At 42.8% G+C, this 23,709-nt stretch overlaps 1 protein-coding gene across 4 annotated transcripts in view; it reads left to right on the top strand.

Moving 5' to 3' along the window:
- The window catches only part of ss18 (SS18 subunit of BAF chromatin remodeling complex), a 95,497-nt gene that overhangs the window by 45,667 nt on the left and 26,121 nt on the right, over positions 1-23,709 (top strand). For 2 of the 4 annotated variants that reach the window (XM_068031109.1, XM_068031110.1), the window contains exons 6-8: positions 3,359-3,523; positions 5,230-5,331; positions 22,069-22,185. In XM_068031109.1, coding sequence (XP_067887210.1) covers positions 3,359-3,523; positions 5,230-5,331; positions 22,069-22,185 — 384 coding nt within the window. Of the gene's footprint in view, positions 1-3,358; positions 3,524-5,229; positions 5,332-21,227; positions 21,321-22,068; positions 22,186-23,709 lie in introns of all 4 variants that reach the window. The other 2 variants (XM_068031112.1, XM_068031111.1) reach the window with 2 other exon arrangements.

Below are 23,709 nucleotides of genomic sequence, written 5' to 3'. Positions count from 1 at the left end.
TTCCTTCACTGTTGCTGGGTCAAAATCCTGGAACTCCCTCCGAACAGCACTGTGGGTGTACCTACCTCACATGGACTGCAGCGGTTCAAGAAGGCAGATCACCACCACCTTCTCCAGCGCAATTTGGGATGGGCAATAAATGCTGACCTAGCCAGCAATGTCCACATTCCATGAATGAATAAACAAAAATGTCCCACATAGGTTAGTGAACAAAGTTAGAGCGCCTGGGCTTAGGGGTAATCTACTGGCATGGATTGAGAATTGGTTAACGGACAGAAAACAGAATCAAAGTATAAACGGGTCATTCTCGTGTTGGCAGGCTGGGACCAGTCGGTAGTGCAAAGATCAGTGCTTGGGCCCCATCTGTTCACAATCTATATCCATGATTGGATGTAGGGACCAAATGTAATGTTTCCAACTTTGCTGATGACACAAACTAGGTGGGAATGTGATTTGTGAGGGGGATGCAAAGAGGCTTCAAGGGGATTTAGACAGGCTGCAGGAGTGGGCAAATACATGGCAGATGGAAGATAGTGTGAAAAATGTGAAGTTATCCATTTTGTTAGGAAAAATAGAAATGCAGAGTATTTCTTAACCCTTCCCAACCTCTCACTATTTAACGTCCAAAGGGACCTTGGTGTCCTTGTTCATACGTCACTGAAAGCTAACATACAAGTGTAGCAAGCAATTGGGTAGGCAAATGATATATTGGCCTTCATTGGAAGAGGATTTGAGTACAGAAGTAAAGAAGCATTTGTACAGAGTCTTGGTGAGACCGCACCTGGAGTATTTTGTACAGTTTTGATCTTAGCTAAGGAAGGATATACTTGCCATAGAGGGAGTGCAACAAAGGTTCACCAGACTAATCCCTGGGATAGCGGGATGTTCCTGTGAGGCGAGCTTGAGGAGACTGTCTATATTATCTAGAATTTAGAAGACGGAAAGGTGATCTCAATGAAGCATGCAAAATTCTTACAGGGCTCAACAAGGTAGATGCAGGAAGGATGTTTCCCCTGGCTGGGAGGGATCTAGAACCAGGGGACACAGACTCAAAATAAGAGGTAGGCAATTTAGGACTGAGATGAGGAGGAATTCTTCACTGAGGGTGGTGGATCTTTGGAATTCCCTACCCCAGAGGGCTGTGAAGGCTCAGTCGTTGAGTATGTTCAAGACAGAGATCAATTTAGATTTCTAGATATTAAAGATATCAAGGGATATGGGGATAGTGCGGGAAAATGGCTTTGAGGTAGATGATCAGCCATGATATAGTTGAATGGCGGAGCAGGCTCGTGGAATCGAATGGCCTACTCCTGCTCCTATTTCCTATGTTTGTAAAACTTATAAATAAGCCACAGAAGGTGACATTAGGATAGGTGACCAAAAGTTTTATCAGTGATTTAAAGGAGCTCCTTCAAGGATAAAGAGAGGCGGAGAGGTTTAGGGAGGAAATTCCAGAGCTCGAGCCCAGGCAGCTTAAGGCACGGCCACCAATGGTGAAGCGATGAAAATTGGGATGCACAAGAGGTCAGAATTGGAGGAGCACAGAGATCTCGGAGGGTGCTTGAGCTGGAGGAGATCACAGATGGGGAAGGGCGGCACCATGGAGGGCTTTGAACAGATGCATGGGAACACCACCACCTGCAAGTTCCCCTCCAAGCCACACATCCTCCTGGCTTGGAACTATATCGCCGTTCCTTCACTGTCACTGGGTCAAAATCCTGGAACTCCCTTCCTAACAGCACTGTTAGTGTACCTACCCCGCATGGACTGCAGAGGTTCAAGAAGGCAACTCGCCACCAAAGGCAATAAATGCTGGCCTAGCCAGCGACACCCAGTTCCCAGAAATGAATTTTTTTTAAAAAGCACAAGGATGGAATTTTAAAATGGTGGCATTGCTGGAACTGGAGCCAATGTCGATCAGCGATCACGGGGTGTGATGGATGAATGTGACTTGGTGTGAATTAGGATTTAGATAATAGAATGCTTGATGGGGTCAAGTTGACAGGTGGTCAGGAGAGCATTGGAATAGTGAAGTATGGAGGTAACGAAGGGGGGAAATGAGGGTTTTAGCAGCAAATGAGCTGAAACATGGGCAGTGGATCGCACTTTCTCCTCTGAGTCAAAAGTTTGCAGATTGATATTTGAGCACAATTTCTTGGGTGATACACCGACTGAAGGGGTGCTGCACTGTCTGAGGTGCTGTCTTTCAGATGAGACATTAAACTGAGGCCTTGTCTGCCATCTTGGGTGGATGTAAAAGATTCCATGGCACTATTTTGACAAAAAGCAGGAATGTTCTGTAATAAAAACAGAAAATGCTGGAAATACTCAGTTTCGACTGCATCTCTGGATAGAGAAACAGTTGTTTCAGGTTGATGATGTCATCAGAACTGATATAAGGTGCTATATAGAAAAGTTTGTCTTTCTGTACAGTTGGTAGAGACTGAACAGCCAATAGAACCTAGGCCACATGTCCGTTGCACTCCCTGAACGGCTGGTAGAAGCATTCAAATCTGAATTGGATGAATAATTGAAGGTTTAAAAAAAAAATTACAGGGCTATGGGGAAAGAAGTGGGGAGTGGGATGAATTGGATAACTCTACCCAAGAGCTGGCACAGGCACGATGGGTTGAATGGCCTCCATCATTCTATTCTGAGAATGAGTGTTGAATTTTCTTAGCTGAATGACTGACTGACTGACTGACCTGGAATACCCAATGTGTAACTGGTCATGAGGACTGTTGTTGAGCTATTGAGGTTTTATTTTAAATAGAATAGTTAAGGAGCCATGAGCAGAGGACAAAATTAAGGTAATAGGCAAAAAATATCCAGGGTGCGGGGAGGGGGAGGTGGGGGGGGGGAAATGAGAATTGCTTTTGAACAGTGAGTTGTTGTGATCTGGACCGCGCTGCCTGAAAGGGCTGTGGAAGCAGATTCAATAGTAACTTTCAAAAAGGGAATTGGGTAAATACTTGAGCAGGAAAATCACAAATAAAGCCAATAGGGGAATGAGATAAATTTCTTCACCCAGAGAGTGGTGAGAATGTGGAACTTGCTACTTCAAGGAGTGATTGAGGGGAGTGGTCTCGATATCTTTAAGTGAGATAAACATGAGAGGAATAGAAGGATATGCTGATAGGGCGAGATGTGTAGGGGTGACAGGAGGCTCGTGTGGAACATAAACACCAGCATGGACCAGTTGGGCCGAATGGTAGAGCTATGGGGACAGAGTGGGGGGATGGGGCTAATTGCATGGCTCTAAGAACCAGTACGGGATGGAAAGGCTGAAGGTCTGCCACCTTCTGTGTGGTAAGAGTCTGAAACGGGACAGACTGCCTCAACGATGACTGTCTTTCAGGCCCCATGATGCATCAGCAGCCGTCTGCCTCACAATACAATATGCCACAGGGAGGCGGCCAGCATTACCCCAACCAGCCACCGATGGCAATGATGAGTCCAGTCAACCAAGCAAATCATATGATGGGGCAGAGGCAGATTCCCCCGTACAGACCAGCACAGCAAGGTGAGTGTGTGTGACATCAGTACGACTGGATGATTCATTGTGCAAATGTATTATGGAAAGTGTCTTGTGAAATCCCAAAGCAAATTAGCTTTTGAGTGACGAATTTGTACTTTTCCATCCCAAGGTTGAATTCTTAGTTTGAGTGTTTGTATACAACCCTGTTTATGATGAACTTTATCCATTCACTCATTTACATCAGGACTCCACTGATGTCACCGATTAACCTTTGATCTGTTTTTGCCATTATTTATTACTTTGGGGCAGATTAAGTTACAGGATATAGCAGGTGATCATGTTTTTGTCTTAAGTTTGCTTGTACAGGTCTCCAGAATGCTGAGGTGAATTTGCTAAATGGTACGAGCTCCCCAAAACATGTGATTTCGCTCCACCCCAATCCCCCCTCCCCCACTGGCCCATCCCCACCAGAGCTTTGCCAAACACTGTCGATGCGGAGCTTTAGTTTTTGGAAAAACTAACTTTCAGTCCTAACAAGTCATTCCAGACATCCTAGCAATTGTTAAAACCAGCGGTACTGCATTCTCCCATAGAGTACTTCTGGTTATAGCACTTGGATGAGTGAATCGAACCATCTCCCCTGACATTCAATGGCGTTACCATTACACAATCCCCCACCATCAACATTCTGGGGGTTATCATTGACCAAAAACTGAACTGGAGGAGCCATATAAATACCGTGGCTACAAGAGCAGGTCAGAGGCTAGGAATCCTGTGGCGAGTAACTCACCTCCTGATTCCCCAAAGCCTGTCCACCACAAGTCAGGAGTGTGATGGAATACTCTCCACTTGCCTGGATGGGTGCAGCTCCAACAACACTCAAGAAGCTCGACACCATCCAGGACAAAGCAGCCCGCTTGATTGGCACCCTATCTACAAACATTCACTCCCTCCACCACCGACGCACAGTGGCAGCAGTGTGTACCATCTACAAGATGCACTGCAGCAAGTCACCAAGGCTCCTTCGACAGCACCTTCCAAACCCGCAACCTCTACCACCTAAAAGGACAAGGGCAGCAGATGTATGGGAACACCACCACCTGCAAGTTCCCCTCCAAGTCACACACCATCCTGACTTGGAACTATATCACCGTTCCTTCACTGTCGCTAGGTCAAAATCCTGCAACTCCCTTCCTAACAGCACTGTGGGTGTACCTACCTCACATAGACTGCGGTGGTTCAAAAAGGCAGCTCACCACCACCTTCTCAAGGGAAATTAGGGATGGGAAATAAATGCTGACCTGGCCAGCGACGCCCACATCCCCTCCAACATTTAAAAAAAAATCAGCTTGTGCAGTTTTCTAAAAGGGGTCAAGTCTTGTATGTGATTAGTGATAAAACTAAAGCAGATTAAGAATGTGCAAAAGAAAATTGCTTGCCGATTTTTGTTTTGCTGCATGAAAATTTTCCCCGCTGTTGGGCGGCCTGATGTCTGCTTTCTCTCAACACCAGTATTGCACATGTAAAGCGATGAAACGTGTGTTTTGTCAAAACCAATAGATGATTTAATGGAACTCGAGAGAATGCGTTCTATCTGTTCTGATGAAATTGTTCTTTGAATGTGTACACAGTAAACTTTAAAAGTTTCTTTTTTTCGCAGCTCGTTGTATCTGTACATTTTAATATATTTATCTATAAATAAATACCAAACAGCAAAGGCTACACTTAACGCGAGACTGTTACTTTTTTAGGTCCTCTACAACAATATGCAGGGCAGGAAGATTACTACAGTGATCAGTTCAATCATGGACAGGGTACCCCAGAGAGCATGAACCAGCAGTATTATTCTGATGGTAATACATGCCTATCACTTTTTTTGTGCTTTTTCTTTCTGCATTCTGTTGCATACGTGAAGATAACACTAGGTTTAATCATCCAGACTGTTCACTTTTTCTGTTGGGCGAGTTTCTATGATAGGAGATTCGCAGGTGATGCTTTTGATGAGGGTAATTGGATGCTTTAGGCTTCTTTGAGAGAGCTATGTAGAATGTTGCCACAGAAACAGGCTGTTTGGCCCTAAAATCCAAGTGAGCCTCCTCCACTTCATCTTTCATCTGCATCTCTCACTGTCAGTACATCCACTTATTCCTCTGTCCCTCACATACTCCACCTTAAATACATCTACGTATGGAGCGGTAAAAAAAGAGCGTCCAGTGTAATTAGGAAAACTTCAAATTGGAAGGATTTCTAAGCAATTCAGCGCAAACTGTCTGTTTGCAGTTAATAAATTCCAATTTTTTGGGTTGGTGTGGTATTAACTGGCTCTCTAGCTATGGTCAACGTTGGATCATTTTAGCATGGAGGCAGGAGTCTCTTTCAGATTTATGAGGGATTTTAATAGTGAATAAGGAGAAACTTATTTCCAGTGGTAAGAGTGTCAAAACCAGAGGACACAGATTGAAGGTAATTGACAAAAGAACCAGAGGAGCAATGAGAATTTTTACACAGTGAGTTGTTGTGATCTGGAACGCGCTGCCTGAAAGGATGGTGGAAGCAAGTTCAATAGTAACTTTCAAAAGGGAATTGGATAAATACTTGGAAAGGATAGAATTTGCAGGGCTCTGCGGAAAGAGCAGTGGGGAGTGGGACTAATTGGATAGCTCTTTCAAAGAGCTGGAACAGGCACGATGGGCTGAATGGCCTCCTGTGCTGTACAATTTTATGATTGAGCTATGCGTGCAAGTACAATACATCCCGATCTGCTCAATCTTTTATGCCCTCTTCATCTTACCAGGCAGGTCCCCACTCTGCTCTGGTGAAGAAGTTCCTCCTAAATTCCTTATTGGATTTATTGGTGACTATCTTGTATTTATAGCTTTTAGTTTTTGTCTCTTTGATCTAACCCTGATCTAATTGACAGCGAAGTGCCGGTGCCACTGAATATCTCGCCTATTAAGGGGAATAAAATGTAGAACAATTATGAAATATTTGTGAACATGATCTCACAGCGGCACACAGGACTGGTGTTTCTGCCCCTGGCATCCTGTTTGTGGATCCCTATTCCAGGTTTACACAGGATTGTTATTTTAAAGATTGTCACTTCACAACAGAATGCTTCAGTGTTTTTTCCTTTAAATCCTCTTCAAAAGCTTCATCTCCCATGCTCTTCCTCGCAAGTTGCTTTGTATGTGACAGACTTTGTATCATATCGAGGTGATGCGCTTTTTCTTGCTGCCTGGTTTGACACAACAATGCCAGAACCTGAGCAGGAATTCTAATATCCCTTTGAGCTTGTCGCCACCTCCTGTCACATGCGCCCTGCATGGGTTAGTAGGTAGGTTGTGTGCTGAATATACAGAACTACAGGTAGCTCAATTGACCCTCAAAGTCAACAATTGCTACATCTCTACGTATTCTGTTCATAGATAATTTAAGCAACTTATTTATCTTCATGACAGTGTAAGATTTTCCTGATAAACTCATACTGTAACCAGGACCACTGTTGTTCATTACATGAGGAAAAGCCATCGGAATTCCAGGATGCAATCCCAATATATCGACAAAAATGCTTGAATTCCACACCATGAAATTTGACTTATTCAGTCAACATAAATCAGCCAGTGAAGAACTTTTGAAGTGTAGCCACTGTTGTAATGTAGGAAACGCAGCAGCCAATTTGCACACAGCAAGATCCCACAACCAGCAATGTGATCATGACCAGATAACCTGTTTAGTGATGAATGTAAGCCAGGACAAAACTTAGTTAGAAAAGCATTTTACTTAAAAATCCATGCAGACACCTGGCCACTAGAGCATAGTGAATGAATACGACTTTGGGAGTCCTGACAGAATAAATGCATTTACTGGCAGGAGGGTCAGTAACCAGAGGACACAGATTTAAGAAACATTGGCAGAAGAACCAGATGAAAATCTTTTACACAGCAAGTAACGAGAACATAAGATATAGGCGCAGGTGTGGACGATACGGCCTCTCGCGCATTCTCTGCCATTCAGTACGATCTTCTGCCTCAACAGACACAATGGGCCAAGTGGCCTCATTCTGTGCCTTAAACTTTCCTGCCTAATCCCCATATCCCTTGATTCCCTGACAGACCAAAAATCTCTTGATCTCAACTTTGAATATATTCGGCGACTGAGCATCCGCTATCCTCTGGGGTAGAGAATTCCAAAGATTCACAACCCTCTGAAGAAATTTCTCCCTCATCTCCTAAATGATCAGCCCCTTTAGCCCTGAGACTGTGCCCCCTTTGTTCTAGGTTCCCCAGCCAGGGGAAACAACCTCTCATTGTCTACCCTGTCAGACCCTTTCAGAATTGTTTTTGATTCATTTTTATGGGGTGTCGGCATCGCTGGCTAGGCCAGCATTTATTGCCCATCCCTAATTGCCCTTGAACTGAGTGGCCATTTCAGAGGGCATTTAAGAGTCAACCACATTGCTGTGGGTCTGGAATCACATGTAGGCCAGACCAGGTAAGGACAGCAGATTTCCTTCCCTAAAGGACATTAGTGAACGAGATGGGTTTTTTTTTAATGTTTCAATCTTTTATGTTTCAATGACATCACCTCTCATTCATCTAAATTCCAGAGATTATAGGCCCAATTTACTCAGCCTTTGCTCATAGAACAGCCCTCTCATCCCAGGAACCAATCTAGTGAGCATTCATTGTACTGCCTCCAAGGCTGGTATATTGTTTCTTGGATATGGAGACCGAAACTGCACGCAGTATTCCAGCTGCGGTCTCGCCGAAGTCATGTACAACTGTAGCAAATTTTCCTTCTTGTATACCAGTCCCCTCATGATCTGGAATGTGCTGAAAGGGTGGTGGAAGAAGATCCAAAAGTAATTTTCAAGAGGGAAAATGGATACTTAAAAGAGGAAATATTTGCAGGGCTATGGGGAAGGAGAGGAGTGGGACTAATTGGATAGCTCTTCTAAAGATCCAGTACAGCATGATGGGCTGAATGGCCTCCTTCTGTACTAATCCTGTACTAAAACACAACCTGCAGAATGCCAAAATAATACCATTAAGTATTCAGCTGTGCGAGTTATAAAAGAGAAAATGTTTACACTTTGTATATATCAACAGCTCATAGGTATAACTGAGAAGTCATAGAAATTAACAGCACAGAAGGAGGCCATTCAGCCCATCTGACAAACTGCTACTTTCCGATTACTTTTGTAAAATTGCTGTCTTTAGGTATTTTGAGGTAGTAATGCCGGACTTGCATCTCGCTGCATGGAAGAACAGTTTTTATTGCACTTCAATGGGTAAAGCAAGTCTTCAAAATTCAGGAACCGTTTGCATTTATATAGTGCCTTTAACATCTTAAAATGTCCCAAAGTACTTCACGGGAGCATTATCAGACAATTTGACACCTTGACGCAGGAGCTATTAGGAAAGGCGACCAAAATCTTGCTCAGAGGTATGTTTTAAGGAGTGTCTTAAAGGATGAGAGAGGGTGGAAAGGTTTAGGGAGGGAATTCCAGAGCTTAGGGCCCAGGCAGCTGAAGGCAAAGTGACCAATGGTGGAGCGACAAAAATCGGGGAAGACAAAGTGGCCAGAATTGGAGGAGTCCATGGATCTGAGTGTTGTAGAACTGAAGGAGGTTACAGATAGTGAGGGGGGAGCGAGGCCATGCAGGAAATGAGAATAATGAGAATTTAAAATTTGAGGTGTTGTTGGATTGGGAGCCAGTGTAGGTGAGTGAGCCCAGGGTGAATGGGACTTAATGTGTGCAAGAATGCAGGCAGCAGAATTTGGATGAGGTGAAGTTTATGGAAGGTAGAAAGCTCGCCAGAAGAGCATTGGAAAAGACAGGTCTGGAGGTGACGGAAGAATATTCTGATCCAGATAAACTTATGAAGTGAAACTAGCAGTATTTGGGGCTAAGGGTGCTGTGAATTTGTTTCAATATTTGGCCTTTTGTGCTCGTAGCATATAACAGTGCGACTACTTTCCTTCATGGTGTCAAACCTTTTATTTGGGTCCGAATAGTCTATTATTCATTTTCATGAAAGGCCCAATTCTCGTGTGCAAATCTGTTTTATGGTTCTGTTATCTAGTTCCCAGTCCTGATGTGGTTACCGCCATTTTCGAAGCAGAGTGCCTAATTAGTCGCATTTCCCCCTTGCATTTCTTCGCCCGCTCCCTGACTTTCTTCTCAAAATAAATCACATCTGTTCAGTTCTCCACCGCAGTAACAGTGGGAGGACTTTGTATCCTGGTCTTTTCTTTTTGGGATTTACATAGCTGGCGTGACTGAGCATGTTCCTGCTTTGCTGTATTGTAGCAATATCAAAATAAACAATTTAACAAACCAGGCACAGTTTTTAAAAATGAAGTTACTTGTGATAGAGCATGGCTGCCCGACCTGAACCCGACGACGTGTCTGGTTCGGGTGGGGCCAGGTCGGTCTTCCAGGTCTGGCATTTGGGCTCGGGTCAGGTCAGGCCGGATCGGACACAATGACAGCCAGGACGTCAAGGCAGGAAACGCTCCGGACTAGTCTGCTTTGAGTGATTCCGTCCAAGGTAGAGCACAACCTCTTTAATATAATCAACTTTATTCGGGTGGTCAGGTTGGGCGTGGGAAAAAAATCAAAGGACTCGATCGGGCTCGGGTTGCATGTGGTTCTGTCGGGCTCGGGTTGGGTTTCATTTGCAGACCCAAGCCGGCCTTTAGCTTGAGATGACAACATTGCCTAGTAAGGAACAAAAGCAGACAAAAAGCGAATAGAATCACAAATATACTTATAGACCCAAATAGAAACTATGTTGGCAATTAATGTTTTAAAAAAATATATATGTAGTATGCCAGTAAAATAATGGAATGGGTGGGGCATTCAGGGGGAAAAGGTGGCATAGTGGTAATGCCACTAAACTAGTAATTCAGAAGCCCAGGCTAATGCCCTGGGGACACGGGTTCAAAACCCACCACGGCAGCTGGTGCAATTTAAAATTCAACGAATAAATTCAAAAAAAAATCTAGAGTTGAAACTTCGTCTAAGTAATGGTGCCATGAAATTGTCATCGATTGTTGTAAAAACCAATCTGGTTCACTAATGTCCTTTAGGGAAGGAAGTCTGCTGTCCTTACCCGGTCTGGCCTACATATGACTCCAGATCCACAGCAATGTGGTTGACTCTTACATGCCCTCTGAAATGGCCTAGCAAGTCACTCAGTTGTCAAGGGCAATTAGGGTGGCAATAAATGCTGGCCTTGCCAGTGACACCCACATCGCATAAAAAAAGTACCTCTCAGGGAGTCACAAAGCTCTTTACATCCTGTTGAGTATTTTTTGAAGTGTAGTCACTGTTGTAAGGTAGGAAACGTGGCCGCCAACTGTTCAAAGCAAGATCTCGCAAATAGCAATGAGATAATGGCCAGATGATCTGTTGGTTGAGGAATAAATATTGGCCAGGACACGAGGGAGAACGCCCCCGCTCTTTGAAATAATGCAAGATCTTTTATGCCCACCTGAGAGGGCAGCGAGGGCCTGGGTTTAACATTTCATCAGAAAGACAGTACCTCGGACAGTGCAGCACTCCTTCAGTACCGGCAGTGGAGTGTCAGTGGAACGTCTGTCTCGGTGAGTGTGCTACCCACTGAGCCAAGGCTGGCAGTTAAAGGAGTAAAGCCGTGAGAGATTTGATTGGAAAATGGACAAAATACATGTGCCTGTATCCAGAAAGAAGATAACCCCGTGTCATAGTCATTTACGGCACAGAGGAGACCATTCAGCCCATCGAGTCCATGCCGACATGTGGCAGTAGTCTGCATTTAAAGCCTTAATTTATTTTTGTAATGCCATGCAGGCAATGCGAAGTGAAGGCCGGGTTTCCCTTGTTTCCCACAATCAGGGGCACATCTTTTAAATTTATGGATGTGTTTGTTATTGCTTTCCAATTTGAAATAAATTTTACAATCTCATTACGGCGTTTCCGGCAAATCATGAATGTTGTACTCGGTGCCAGCTCTTGTTAGGCTTCACTTCTTGGCTGTCTGGTAATCCCTTCTATCTGCCTTTCAGTGGCAGATGTTGTGAAGGTGAAGATTGTTGCTCTAAAAAGCTAGACGATATTTCTTTCTCTCTAAGTCAGTGCAGCTAGTTCTGTTAACTTACTGTACATAAGGCATGTTAAATTAGAAGTGCGTTATAAATCCTTTCATTGGGACTACTATTTTGTTGCTATTTGGGTTTGAGAGGCTTAAAAAAAAAAATTCCTGATTTGAATCAAGCACTTAGTTCCTGTTTATGAATAATTCTGCATGTACTCCACTTGAGGGCAGTTCATTCCACAAACACGCATACCTCGGGTCTAGTAAGCTGTATCTGAATTGCTGCAGCCGAGATTAGATTCAGTCCTAGATTTATAGAACAGAATCATGGAATGGTTCCTGCACAGAAGGAGGTCCGTTCGGCCCGTTGGATCCATGCTGGCTTTCTGCAAGAGCAACTCGCCTCGTCCCACCCCCCCGCCTTTTCCCCGCAGTCCTGCAAATCTTTTTCCCTTCAGGTTCTTATCCAATTCCCTTTTGAAAGCCCGCAGTTGAATCCGTCTCTGCCACACACTCAGGTAGTGCATTCCAGATCTTAACCACTCGCTGCTTTTAAGTTTCCAGTAAGTGCTTTGTCGCAGTCACTTTTTTCCCCTCCTTCCTTGGTTTTCTTGTAACCTTTTGAACTTTCTATATTTGCTGTACATCATCGAGGACTCCTGCTTTTCAGCCAAGTTTCCTTATGTCTTTACTTTGCCTTTCCAGCTGGATTCACTCAATCCAAATTGCAATTGTTTATTTTAAAATAATTGAGACTTGCAGCGTTGGAAGTTCCCATGGCATGTACTCGATTGCAGTACCATGCTGGACTTTACTAGCATGACGCTGTTTCACCTCCGATGGGATCTATGCCTTGGAATTACAGAACATGGAAAGGAATGGGAACCTAGGGACGAGAGGAGGCCATTCAGCTCCTTGAGCCTGTCCTGCTAGTCAATCATGTCATGGCTGCTCTGTATCTTCACTCCATCTACCCACCTTGGTTCTGTTACCCTTAATACACTTACTAAACAAAAATCTATCAATCTCAGTTGTAAGATTTTCAATTGACCCTGAACAGCTTTTTGGAGGAGAGAGCCCGACCCTTTGCGTGAGGAATTGCTTCCCGACATTATCCCGAGCTCTAATTTTCAGGTTGTTTTGAACACTGCCAACAGAGGAAATAGTTTCTCTCTATCAACCATATCAAATCCTTTAATCTTCTTAAACATTTCAATTAGATCACACCTTGAACTTCTATACTCGAGGGGATACAAGCCTAGTCTGCGCAAGTTGTCCCCATAATTTAACTCCTTTCGCCCCAGCACCCCTGTGGAATGTGATTACACCTTGTCAGTGTCCACCTTGGGGAAAGGTTACCAATATTGTCCTAAAGAAGCATCTAAATGTTTCTGGGGTGGGGAGGAATGTGGTTTGAGAGTCACGCTCTTATCCAGACCCTTCTTGTCGATAGAAATCCAGAAAACAGGTTGCACGTCATCCTTTCATCCTGTGTGAACAGGAGGGTATGTTTAAATTGGGGAAGAGGAATAAAACTGCAGTGACTGTACAGTGGAATTTTGTGTAGACAGGACCTAGATATTTTCAGAGATATCCCTAGGTGATGTCCATAAAATGTTGCATTTTCACATTTATAAAGTAACAGCGGGGTTTAAAATGTTGAGAAATGCAGTTGTGCATGACGGAATAAGCAATAAAGAAAGACCTGCATTTCTGTAGCGCCTTTCACGTCATCGAGATGTCCCAAAGTGCTTTACAGTCAGCGAAGTACTTTTGAAGTGTAATGTTGGAAATGCAACAGCCAATTTGTGCACAGCAAGCTCCCACAAACAGCAATGATATAATGACCCGATCATCTGTTTTTTTTTAAAGTAGTGATTGAGTGATAAATATTGGTCAGGTCCCCGGGGATAACTTCTGCCCTTTTGCAAAATTGTGCCATGGGATTTTTTGCATCTACCTGAAAGAGCAGACGGGCGCCTCAGTTTAACATCTTATCCAAAAGCCAGTACCTCCAACCATGCAGCACTCCCTCAGTACTGCACTGGAGCGTCAGCCTAGATTTTATGCTCGAGTCTCTGGAATGTGACTTGAACACAAACCTTTCTATCTTAGAGGCAAGGGTGTTGCCAACTGAGCCACAGTTGACATTTATATAGTGCTTTTCGAGACCTTTAATCGTCCCAAAAAGCTCCATAACCAACAAAGTACTGTTGAAGTATAGTCGCTGTTGTAATGGAGGCAAATGACACTGTGCCAGATAACTGAGCAATGACATTCCTGAGATTGTCTCTTCATTCTTTCTATGATTATAAAGATGTATCCCTATATATTCAGTTTAGGCAGACATATATTTTTAGGATAATTATGTACTATTTACTTTTCTCTCATATTGTAAAAGGGTATAACAAGTGTCGTACTGCTGGCTGATCTCCTACATTCTACCTTCGGTAAACTTGAGGTTGACTAAATTCTGCTGCCCATGTCCTAACTCGCACCAAGTCCCATTCACCCAACACCCCCGTGCTCACTGACCTGCGTTGACTCCCAGTCAAGCAATGCCTCAATGTTGAAATCCGCATCCTTGTTTTCAAATCCCTCCATGTCCTCACCTCTCGCTATCTCTGTAATCTCCTCCAGCCCCAACACTCTCCGACGTCTGTGTGCTCATCTAATTCCGGCCTCTTGAGCGTCCCCCGTTTTAATCACTTTACAATTGGCAGCTGTGTCTTCAGCTGCCTGGGCCCTAAGCTCTGGAATTTCCTCACTAGACCTCTCTACACCTCCCTCCTCTTTTAAGATGCTCCTTAAAACTGACCTGTTTTCCCAAGCTTTTGATCACCTGTCCTTATATCCTCTTTATGTGGCTCGGTGTCAAATTTTGCTTTATAATGCTTCCTGTGAAGCACATTGGGACGTTTTATCCTATTATAGGCACCATATAAATACAGGTTGTATTGGGTTTAATCATGTGCATGGTTAATTGTAATGTCATTGTGTGGGTGGATAGTATTTTTCATATTTTCATTTTGGTGTCGCCGCCCTTCCCAGTTTATGGATTTTAGTTTGTGTGATGGTGTCCTTAAATTCAGTTTCCACAATCCTTGTATCGTTCCCAAACTCATCTTCCATGTGTTTCCCCATTTCAACCTTTTTATTCATTTTAAACACATGAAGCAAGATTATTGTCAGTGTGGGTTGAATCTTTGGATGAGCATCTAAATGTGTGTAGGTACAATTAATAAATCTGGATCTTTGCTGCTGACCTTTTTAAATGTCATCATCTGATGAGCATTTATGTGTGACACTGTACTAGGGGCATTGCAGCATAGTGGTTGTTACTGGGCTATTAGTCCAGTGACTGGACTAATGATTGGGAGACATGAGTTCAAATCCACCACGGCAGCTGGGGAATTTAAATTAGTTTATTAAATCTGGATTAAAAAGCTAGTCTTAGTAATGGTGGCCATGAAACTACCGGATTGTTGTAAAAATCCATCTGGTTCATTAATGCCCTTTACGGAAGGAAGTTCTTGCCCGGTCTTGCCTATATGTGACTCCAGACCCACAGAAATATGGTTGACTCTTAACTGCCCTCTGAAATGGCCTAGCAAACCATTCAATTGTATTCAGGAAGGCGTCTCACCACCACCTGCTAGTTCCCCTCCAAGCCCCACACCATCCTGACTCGGAACTATATCGCCGTTCCTTCACTGTCGCTGGGTCAAAATCCTGGAACTCCCTCCCGAACAGCATTGTGCGTGGACCTACATCCCAAGGACTGCAGTGGTTCAAGAAGGCAGCTCACCACCACCTTCTCGAGGGCAATTGGGGATGGGCAATAAATGCTGGCCTGGCCAGCGACGCCCACATCCCATGAACAAATTTTTTTAAAAATTGAAAATCTTGAAGGATTTTGATTGAATAAATAAGGAGATACTGTTTCCAGGGGCAGTAACCAGTGGACACAGGTTGAAGGTAATTGGCATAAGAACCAGAGGGGAGATCAATTTTTTTTTAAACGCAGTGAGTTGTTGTGATTTGGAATGTGCTGCCTGAAAGGGCGCTGGAAGCAGTTTCAATCGTAACTTTCAAAAGGGAATTGGATAAATACTTGAAAAGGAGAAATTTGCAGGGTTAGCGGGACTAATTGGATAGTTCTTTCAAAGAGCCAGCACAGGCACGACGGGCAGATTGGCCTCCTGTGCTGTATCATTCCATGATGTATAATCTCCTGCCTTACTATCTCTTTAATACTCCTGTCACATTCTGTCTTTCCCCAAAATTTTTAATACATCAAAATTCGACTTGCTTAGATTCTCAAATTTATGATCATTGTGTCAAATTTTCATTCAGTGATGGAAAAGATTTTTGAAGAATAATTGCTGCCAGTATTGACGGCAGACTGAAGTCAAGAGTGTGAAACTTTACCCAAGTGTGTTCCTTTGAAATATTAGTTCTGATATGTGCAGGTATTTGCTCAATATGGTTGCAGTACTTGCGTTGTTTTCCTAGGGGATGTCATAGTATGTATTACAAGCTTTCTGTGCCAAATTGTATGACCTCTTTTAGCTAACATAAATGTCCTGGGTGACTCTTCGCATTGTTGCTACTTAATGTCAAAAACACTCCCAGCAAAATTATCAGTCACTATGAAATTGTCTTGCTGGATTTCATAAGTCTTCACATCTTCTTCTTCTTTGGCCTCCTTGTCTCGAGAGACAATGGGTAAGCGCCTGGAGGTGGTCAGTGGTTTGTGGAGCAGCGCCTGGAGTGGCTATAAAGGCCAATTCTAGAGTGACAGGCTCTTCCACAGGTGCTGCAGAAAAAATTGGTTGTCGGGGCTGTTACACAGTTGGCTCTCCCCTTGCGCTTCTGTCTTTTATTTCCTGCCAACTGCTAAGTCTCTTCGACTCAGCAGTCTTCACATCACTCTAGGCTAAATGGGATTTGAAAGTTGGCTGAAGGCTTAAACTAAAAGCATTTGACATGCCCTATCCAGCAATCATTGGCTTAAAGAGTTAACTCGGAGGAAGTCTCCAGCCAATAAGCTTCAAGTTTCTAACTCGCCCTTGAAAATGTCCCCATTCCTTCTTAATTTAAAGAAAACACGCAGGAAATGGAGAACGATTGTAACAGCCCCTGTAAAGCTTTGTTTTAAAATCTCATTTCAGTTATGTAATTTTCTGTAACTTTTTTTTCCCGACTGCCTTTAAGCTGCAGTTTAGCAAAGAGTTCTGAAACCCGTTAGTTTAGCATCGGTTTTGGGGAAGTTATTGGAAATAATAATTAAGGACAGAGTGAGCGCTTAGGGAAATTTGAGTTTCTAAAGGGTAGATCATGTCGAATGAACCTAATTGAAGTTTTTGGGGAAGTAATTAAAGCAGCGGACAGGAGACGGCTTATGAATGTGGTTTATCTGGATTTTCAGAAGGCATTTGATAAGGTTCTATTTAAGAGATGGTGAAAGCTCATGGAATTGAAGAAAATTATTGGCCTGAGTAGGAGATTGGTTGAGCGGTAGAAGACAGAGTAAGGATAATCCGTATGTACTTGAATTGGAAAGAAGTGACTTGTGGTGTCCCACAAGGATCTGTAATGGGGTCTCAATGATTCACTATATATTTATTAATGATTTGGATAACACAATAGAGAGCCACCTATCCATTGTTATTGCCAATGGCACCAAGATTGGTGGCATAGTGAGTAAAGTAGGCAGGAGAATACAATTTCAAAGAGACATTGATAGATTGAGAGTGGGAAAAACCCACGGCAGCTGGATTTCAGTGCAGCTAAGTGTGAGGTCATCCATTTTGGAGCAAATAAAAGGATAAATCTGAGTACTTAAATGATGAAAAGCTAGGAGCAATGAAGGTTCGAATAGATTTAGCTTTCTGTGTGCCTAGATCACTAAAATATAGTGGTCGGGTACAAATAAATTAGTCAAAAAGGCTAATGGAATGTGGGCCTTTTTATCTAGAGGGCTAGAATATAAAGGAGGAAGTTTTGCTACAGCTGTACAAGCTCTGGTTAGACCACATCTAGAGCTCTACACTTTTGGATATTGCACCTTTTTGCTTCTTAACATTTGAAGCCCTGAGCCTTTTAGAAGTTTAAAAGAAAAATCATCTCTCTCTTTCGTCCAGTTCTGATGGACAGGGAGAAAAGTGACACTAAAGCTATTAAATTGTCCCTGAAATGGAATGCGGTCAATAAAATGAGACCAGGCTACAAGTAGGAATATATATCTACAGATAACGCTGGCAACCAATTTAAGATTGTCAGTCGGGCTCGCAGTGTGGCGCATTTGCGCGTACTGGAAGCTACGTATATTAATAGACAGGGCCCTGTTCTTTGCAGACAGAGAGACCATGTGCCCACATTGTGCCTGCTGCAGCTAAACAAAATAAGTGGCAGCCATTTGCTGCTTCATTCCTCAGGGCAATGCCTTGACCAGAATCGAGCTGCCTGGCTTAAATTTCAAACAAAGCTTGGCAGTTAACTGTCGGTCACCATAAACTGGTACATTTTCCATGGCAACGCGTCTATCGATCGGAGCCAACTTGCTAACCAAGCCGCACTCTCTTATACAGTATAAATTTATTGTTTTCCCTTACTTTGGTATTCTTGCGGATTGCCCTGATGAGTGCAAGACAAAAAGCTTTGACATAATGTCCCTATTTTCAGCAATAGTCAATGTCCTTGAGGGAAAGAAATCTGTTGCCCTTTATTGGTGTGGCCCATATATGACTCCAGACTCACCGATGCAATTGACTCTTAACTGCCCTCTGAAATGGCCTTGCAAGCCACCCAGTTAAGGGTAACTAGGGAATCAACCCATGAATAAATTAAAATATACCCTAGACTGGACACTGAAGAGAAAGGCACATTGGGGTGTGATCTTTCATTATGAACATTGGCCCAGTCTGGGTTCCTCTGTGTTGATGGCATTTTCTTGTTGTTTTTCTAATCCAAGAATGTGAAATGGTCTTAGACCTTAACTGTGCATCTTTCCTTTTTGTGGGTGCTTTTTTCTTTAAATAGTATCTGAAGGTGAAGATTCCTTATGAACACGAGTGTTACGACCAGGTGAGCCGGGGTCTCAGGCTCCCCACACGGCCCTTTCCTGGTTTGGCCGTAACAGGGTTTAACCTTTTAAAACAGTGTTTTTAGCTTCCCCTCAGTAAGTCCTTTCTCACTGCTCTCTAATTGTAATTGTAAAGGAACTAATCAGACAGGCTTTCATAGGTTTAAACAAGAAAGATGTAAGTTTATTAACCTTAACACTCTACCTCAGTTAAAACTACTAAAAATACATGACGCAACCACGTTAGCATGCAGACACGATAAACACACACACAAATTAGATACAGAGGAGGAGAAAGTATTAAAGGAGGAAGGTTTGAAGTAGCAGATGGAATTCCGTTTTTGTTTTAGTTTTGCTGTGCAGTCTTTGAAGTTAAGTCTTGCAGTTCTCGTTGGGGCCCAGTGCACACTTTCAAACTTGTTTCGCTGGTACCAGAAGGCTGCAGGATTTTTCTGTCTTGAGGCTTAAGTTACTTGGGTCCCTGGAACTTTGCGTGAGAGAGAGAGAGAGAGACCTTGCTTCTCTTTGGTCTTCAAAATTGCAGTCTGACAAAAATTTGACTGTGATGCACCATTCAATCAATTCCCAGGTTGGCCAGCAGGTTAGTCACCTGACCAGCTCTTTGTTTGACACAGCAGCGCCAGCGAGGGTTGTTGATTCTTCAAAGCTTAGTAGACACGTTCGGTGGGGGGCGAGGGTGGAATACTGGTTCTTAAAACAAACAATGACTCTCAATGTCTTTTGATCATCACTATTGACAAAACCCATCTGGCTAATTGAATCAGGGAGCACTCCTATTGTCTCCCTCGGCAACTGTTTGTCAGAATGCAAATGTGCAGCCATGTTTTCAGCCACTGCTCTGTGGTCTTTTCAAACACGTTATGTTCCAAGTAGTGTTCCACATGCCGAAATTAATATGTTTCCATTTGGCAGGTGTGGTTTCCGTCACTCTAGTGTACTATTGACGAGTGGAATTTCTATAGCTTTACCTCTAACCATTGTCAGTACAGCTTCTTTAAAGAGTTTTTATTTAGATAGCACCATTCACCACCTCAAGATGTTCCAAAGCATTTTACTGCCAATGAAGTACTTGTGAAGTATAGTCATTGTTGTAATGTAGGAAACGCAGCAGCCAATTTGGAGACAGCCAAACTCCCATAAACAGCATGACGAGACAACCTGTTTTCGTGATGTTGGTTGAGCGATGAATATTGGCCAGGACACCTAGTGAGAACTCCCAGTGCTTGAAATAGTGGCCATGGGATATTTTGAGAGGGCAGACGGAGCCTTGGTTTAACACCTCATCTAAAAGACGCCACCTCCGACAGTGCAGTGCTTTCTCAGCCTGGGTTTTGTGCTCAACTCTCTGGACTGGGACTTGAGTCCACAGCCTTCTGACTCAGCTGAGAGTGTGACCCACTGAGGCACAGCTAACACCTACTGCATTCATCATATTTATTTAGAAACTTTTTAATAGATAAAAGTCATAATTATCATGGGGACAGTTAATATCAAGTAATGATGCTTACTCTATGTTGTACCTATCACTGCTGGGCTTGCTGACCTACATTAGCTTCCAGTTAAGATTTTTAAATTGCCTATCCTTGTTTTCAAATCTCTCCATGGCTCCATTACTTGGCTCAATGTCTAACTTTGTTTCATAATACTTATGTGAAGCTCCTTTTTATTACTTTACAAGTTGTTGGTACAGAGAAAAGCAGTTATATTGGGACTTTTCCTTCCTTTCCTTTTCCTGTAATAGGTTATAGTCTTACAGTGTAGAAGAAGGCTATTGGGCCCCTTGTGCCTGTGCTGGCTCTTTGAAATAGCTGTTCCATCCCATAAACAGTGAATAGGAAAGTCACCGTTCTAAGATTTTGAAGATTCCAGTTTTATGTGCGCTACTGAAGTTTGTTTAGTTACAATAAGCCTCAAATAACTTTATTGTATTCGCTACTGTTGATTTTTCTAACTTTGTAACAAAATAACCAGAGTGGCGTATAAGTACATTTGGGGAAAAATGAATTTTTAGTCATTGCACCTAGTCATGAATAAAACTTCAAAGTAAGTGAGAAACATCTTGGAAGCATGAACCTCTTTTCTCTTTCTTGCTCTGTTGCCCTATTGTCTGCTGTCGTTTTGTGTAGCTGGTACTTGGCAGAAAACAAGAGATTTTTTTTTGTTTCGTCAACTGAAAATAGAGAACGTTTATAAAAAAAATAAATAAATAAAAAATATACTAGCTGTGAAGTCTTAGTGTGCATAATTCAAGCAGGTTTACATAGAGCCTGCAGCACAGAAACAGGCCATGTGGCCTAACTGGACTATGCTGGCTTGTATGTCCCATTTATTAACAGCAGACTGTTGAAGCTTATTGTCCTGCTCTGGTAACTGACCTTTTAGCCCTGTTCTGGTATGACTATCGATAGGTAGTTCCAAGTTCATGAAAACATGTCTTTTCAAGAAATTTTCAGGAAAAAAAAAATGCTAAAGTTTTACATTGCAGAATCTTTCACGTTACTTTTGAAATATTGTAGGATTGTAGCTGAAAGGCCATTAATCTCTTTCCTGTTTGATGTAGGGCCTAATGACTACAGTTATCAGCAACCAGCGTATCCCGAACAAGGCTTTGATAGGCCTTATGAGGATTCCTCACAACATTACTACGAAGGAGGTATATACATATATACCTTCACACATGCATACACACACATCTTACCCCCCCCAAAAACTTGGAGAAAAACTTATCCTTCCCCAACCCCTCACTGCAAAGCTCTTGTAGAACAGTAGTTGCTGGCTGTCGCAGGTTCAAAGTAGCTTCAAAATTAATTACCTTACCAATGCTTACAAATGTAGTTTTAACATTTCTAACTTACTTTTAAAATAAAAGTTGCTTTGGAAATCTAAATACATATTTGTCGCTGATAATAGAAAAGACCTTAAAAAGATTAACACACGCACACATCCCTCGAGTCAATATTTTGGTATGCAATGCCTATGTGTCAACAGCTTGCTGAGTTTTGTTTTTTTTTGTGTAGCTGTCTCTTTATTGTGTCTTTTTATTTTTTTTTCATACAGCGTAGCCGCACTCTAATTGTTACAGTAAGTGTACGCTTAGTTTTATTTTGCAGGGTTGCTGAAAATGCTGCAGTTTTAAATATGCAAAGATTGCTTGACTGTAGGATTTGTATGGCTGACTCCTTTTTTTTATGTTTGGTTTTTAGAAATCTCTCTCTCTTTCTTTCTCTCTCTCGCGCTCTCTCTCTCTCGCTCTCTCTCTCGCTCTCTCTCTCTCTCTCTCTCTCTCTCGTGCCCAAATTTCATTTTCCCCTTTCTTTCATCTGTTGACTTGTGCATTATAATTTCTGCAGGTAGTTTGAAATTGAAATTTGACAATGCTGCTGTGTATCTTTTTTTTGCAGGTAACTCGCAGTATAGTCAGCAGCAAGATACCTATCAGCAAGGGCCTCCACAGCAACAGGGGTATCCACAGCAACAGTACACAACTCAGCAGGGCTATCCAACACAACAGGGTTATGGTAAGCAGCCAGTCAGGATATGTACTCATTAGGCCCAGAAGATCATGACGAGGATTCATACTGGTTTGTAAATTACTTCTGTATATTTTTTTTTTTAAAAAGCTGATTCTGATGTTTGATGGTAAGTCGGCCCATCGTGTCTGTGCTGGCTCTTTTGAAAGCTAGTCCAATTAGTCCCCCTTCCCTTAATATAAGAACAGAAAATGCTGGAAATACTCCGAGCATCTGTGCAGAGAGAACCAGACTTAACAGTTCAGGTTGATGGCCTTTTACAGTAGTATAATGGTTATGTTACTGGATTAGTAATCCAGAGGCCTGGACTATGATCCAGAGATGTGAGCTTAAATCCCACCGTGATAGCTGGGGAATTTAAATTCAGTGAATTAAATAAATCTGGAATGAAATGCAGTCTCGGTAAGAGTGACCACGAAACTGTCGGATTGCCATTAACAAAAACTTAACTCGTTTGCTAATGTACTTTTGGGAAGAAAAGAAGGACTTTCATTTCTAGAGCACTTGTCACCATCTCGGGACGCCCAGTGTTTTTTTACGGCCAATGAAGTACTTTTGAAGCATATCCTCGACATTGGTTAATATTGTAATGTAGGAAACTGACGTCCATTCCCAGTCTGGGCTGATATGTGATGGTGTCCACACATATGGATTCTGGCCTCTGAAATGGCCGAGTGAGTCACTCAGCTGTATCTAAACTGATTCAGCACATGGACGGCAGCAGTTCGAGGAGGCAGCCCACCAGCATCTAAAGGGCAACGAATGATACCCACATCCTGACAGTGACTTAAACTTTTTTTTTAAAGTTTCACCAAAATCTAGTTCTCAAACCAGCAAAACAATATGAGCCAGTTGTGTCATGTTCATTGTTTTACAAAATTATTTAAGTCCTTTTTGGAAAAAAAACATGAATGCAGCTGTTAACTTAGCCTGGTGAAATGCAGCTTATAGCTGTAAACTTGAGCTCATCCTAAAATCCCCTGCCAGTATCCTAACTTGCACCAAGTCCCGTTCACTTGCTACCCCAGCCTCAACAACTCTTCAACTCTTTGAAATGTTTAAAATTCTGAGATGGATTGGCAGGATGAATGCCAAGAGGCTGTTTCCCTGCAGACCCCAACACCCTGGCTGGACAGTCAAGAACTAGTGGACGTAGTCTCAGGGTAAAGGGTTGGCCATTTAGGACTGAGATGAGGAGAAATCTCTTCACTCAGCGGGTGGTGAATCTTTGCAGTTCTCTACCAAGAGAGCTGCAGATGCCAGATCTGTTGAGTATATTAAAGACAAAGATCGAGGGATTTTTTTTGGGTACAAAGAGAATCGAAGGATATGGGGTTCGGGTGGGAAAATGGAGTTGAGGTGAAAGATCGGTCATGATCTTTTGGCTGAGCAGGCTCGAGGGGCTGTGTAGCCGACTCCTCCTCCTATTTCTTATCCAGATTTCCATTTCCTTTGTGTGAAGACATGTTTCCTGGCTTCACCTGTTGAACAGCCTAGCTCTAATTTGAAGGT

The sequence above is a fragment of the Heterodontus francisci genome, chromosome 5, assembly GCF_036365525.1.
Source record: "Heterodontus francisci isolate sHetFra1 chromosome 5, sHetFra1.hap1, whole genome shotgun sequence".
In the NCBI taxonomy this organism is placed as follows: domain Eukaryota; kingdom Metazoa; phylum Chordata; class Chondrichthyes; order Heterodontiformes; family Heterodontidae; genus Heterodontus; species Heterodontus francisci.
This window is presented reverse-complemented; position numbering and strand designations above follow the sequence as displayed.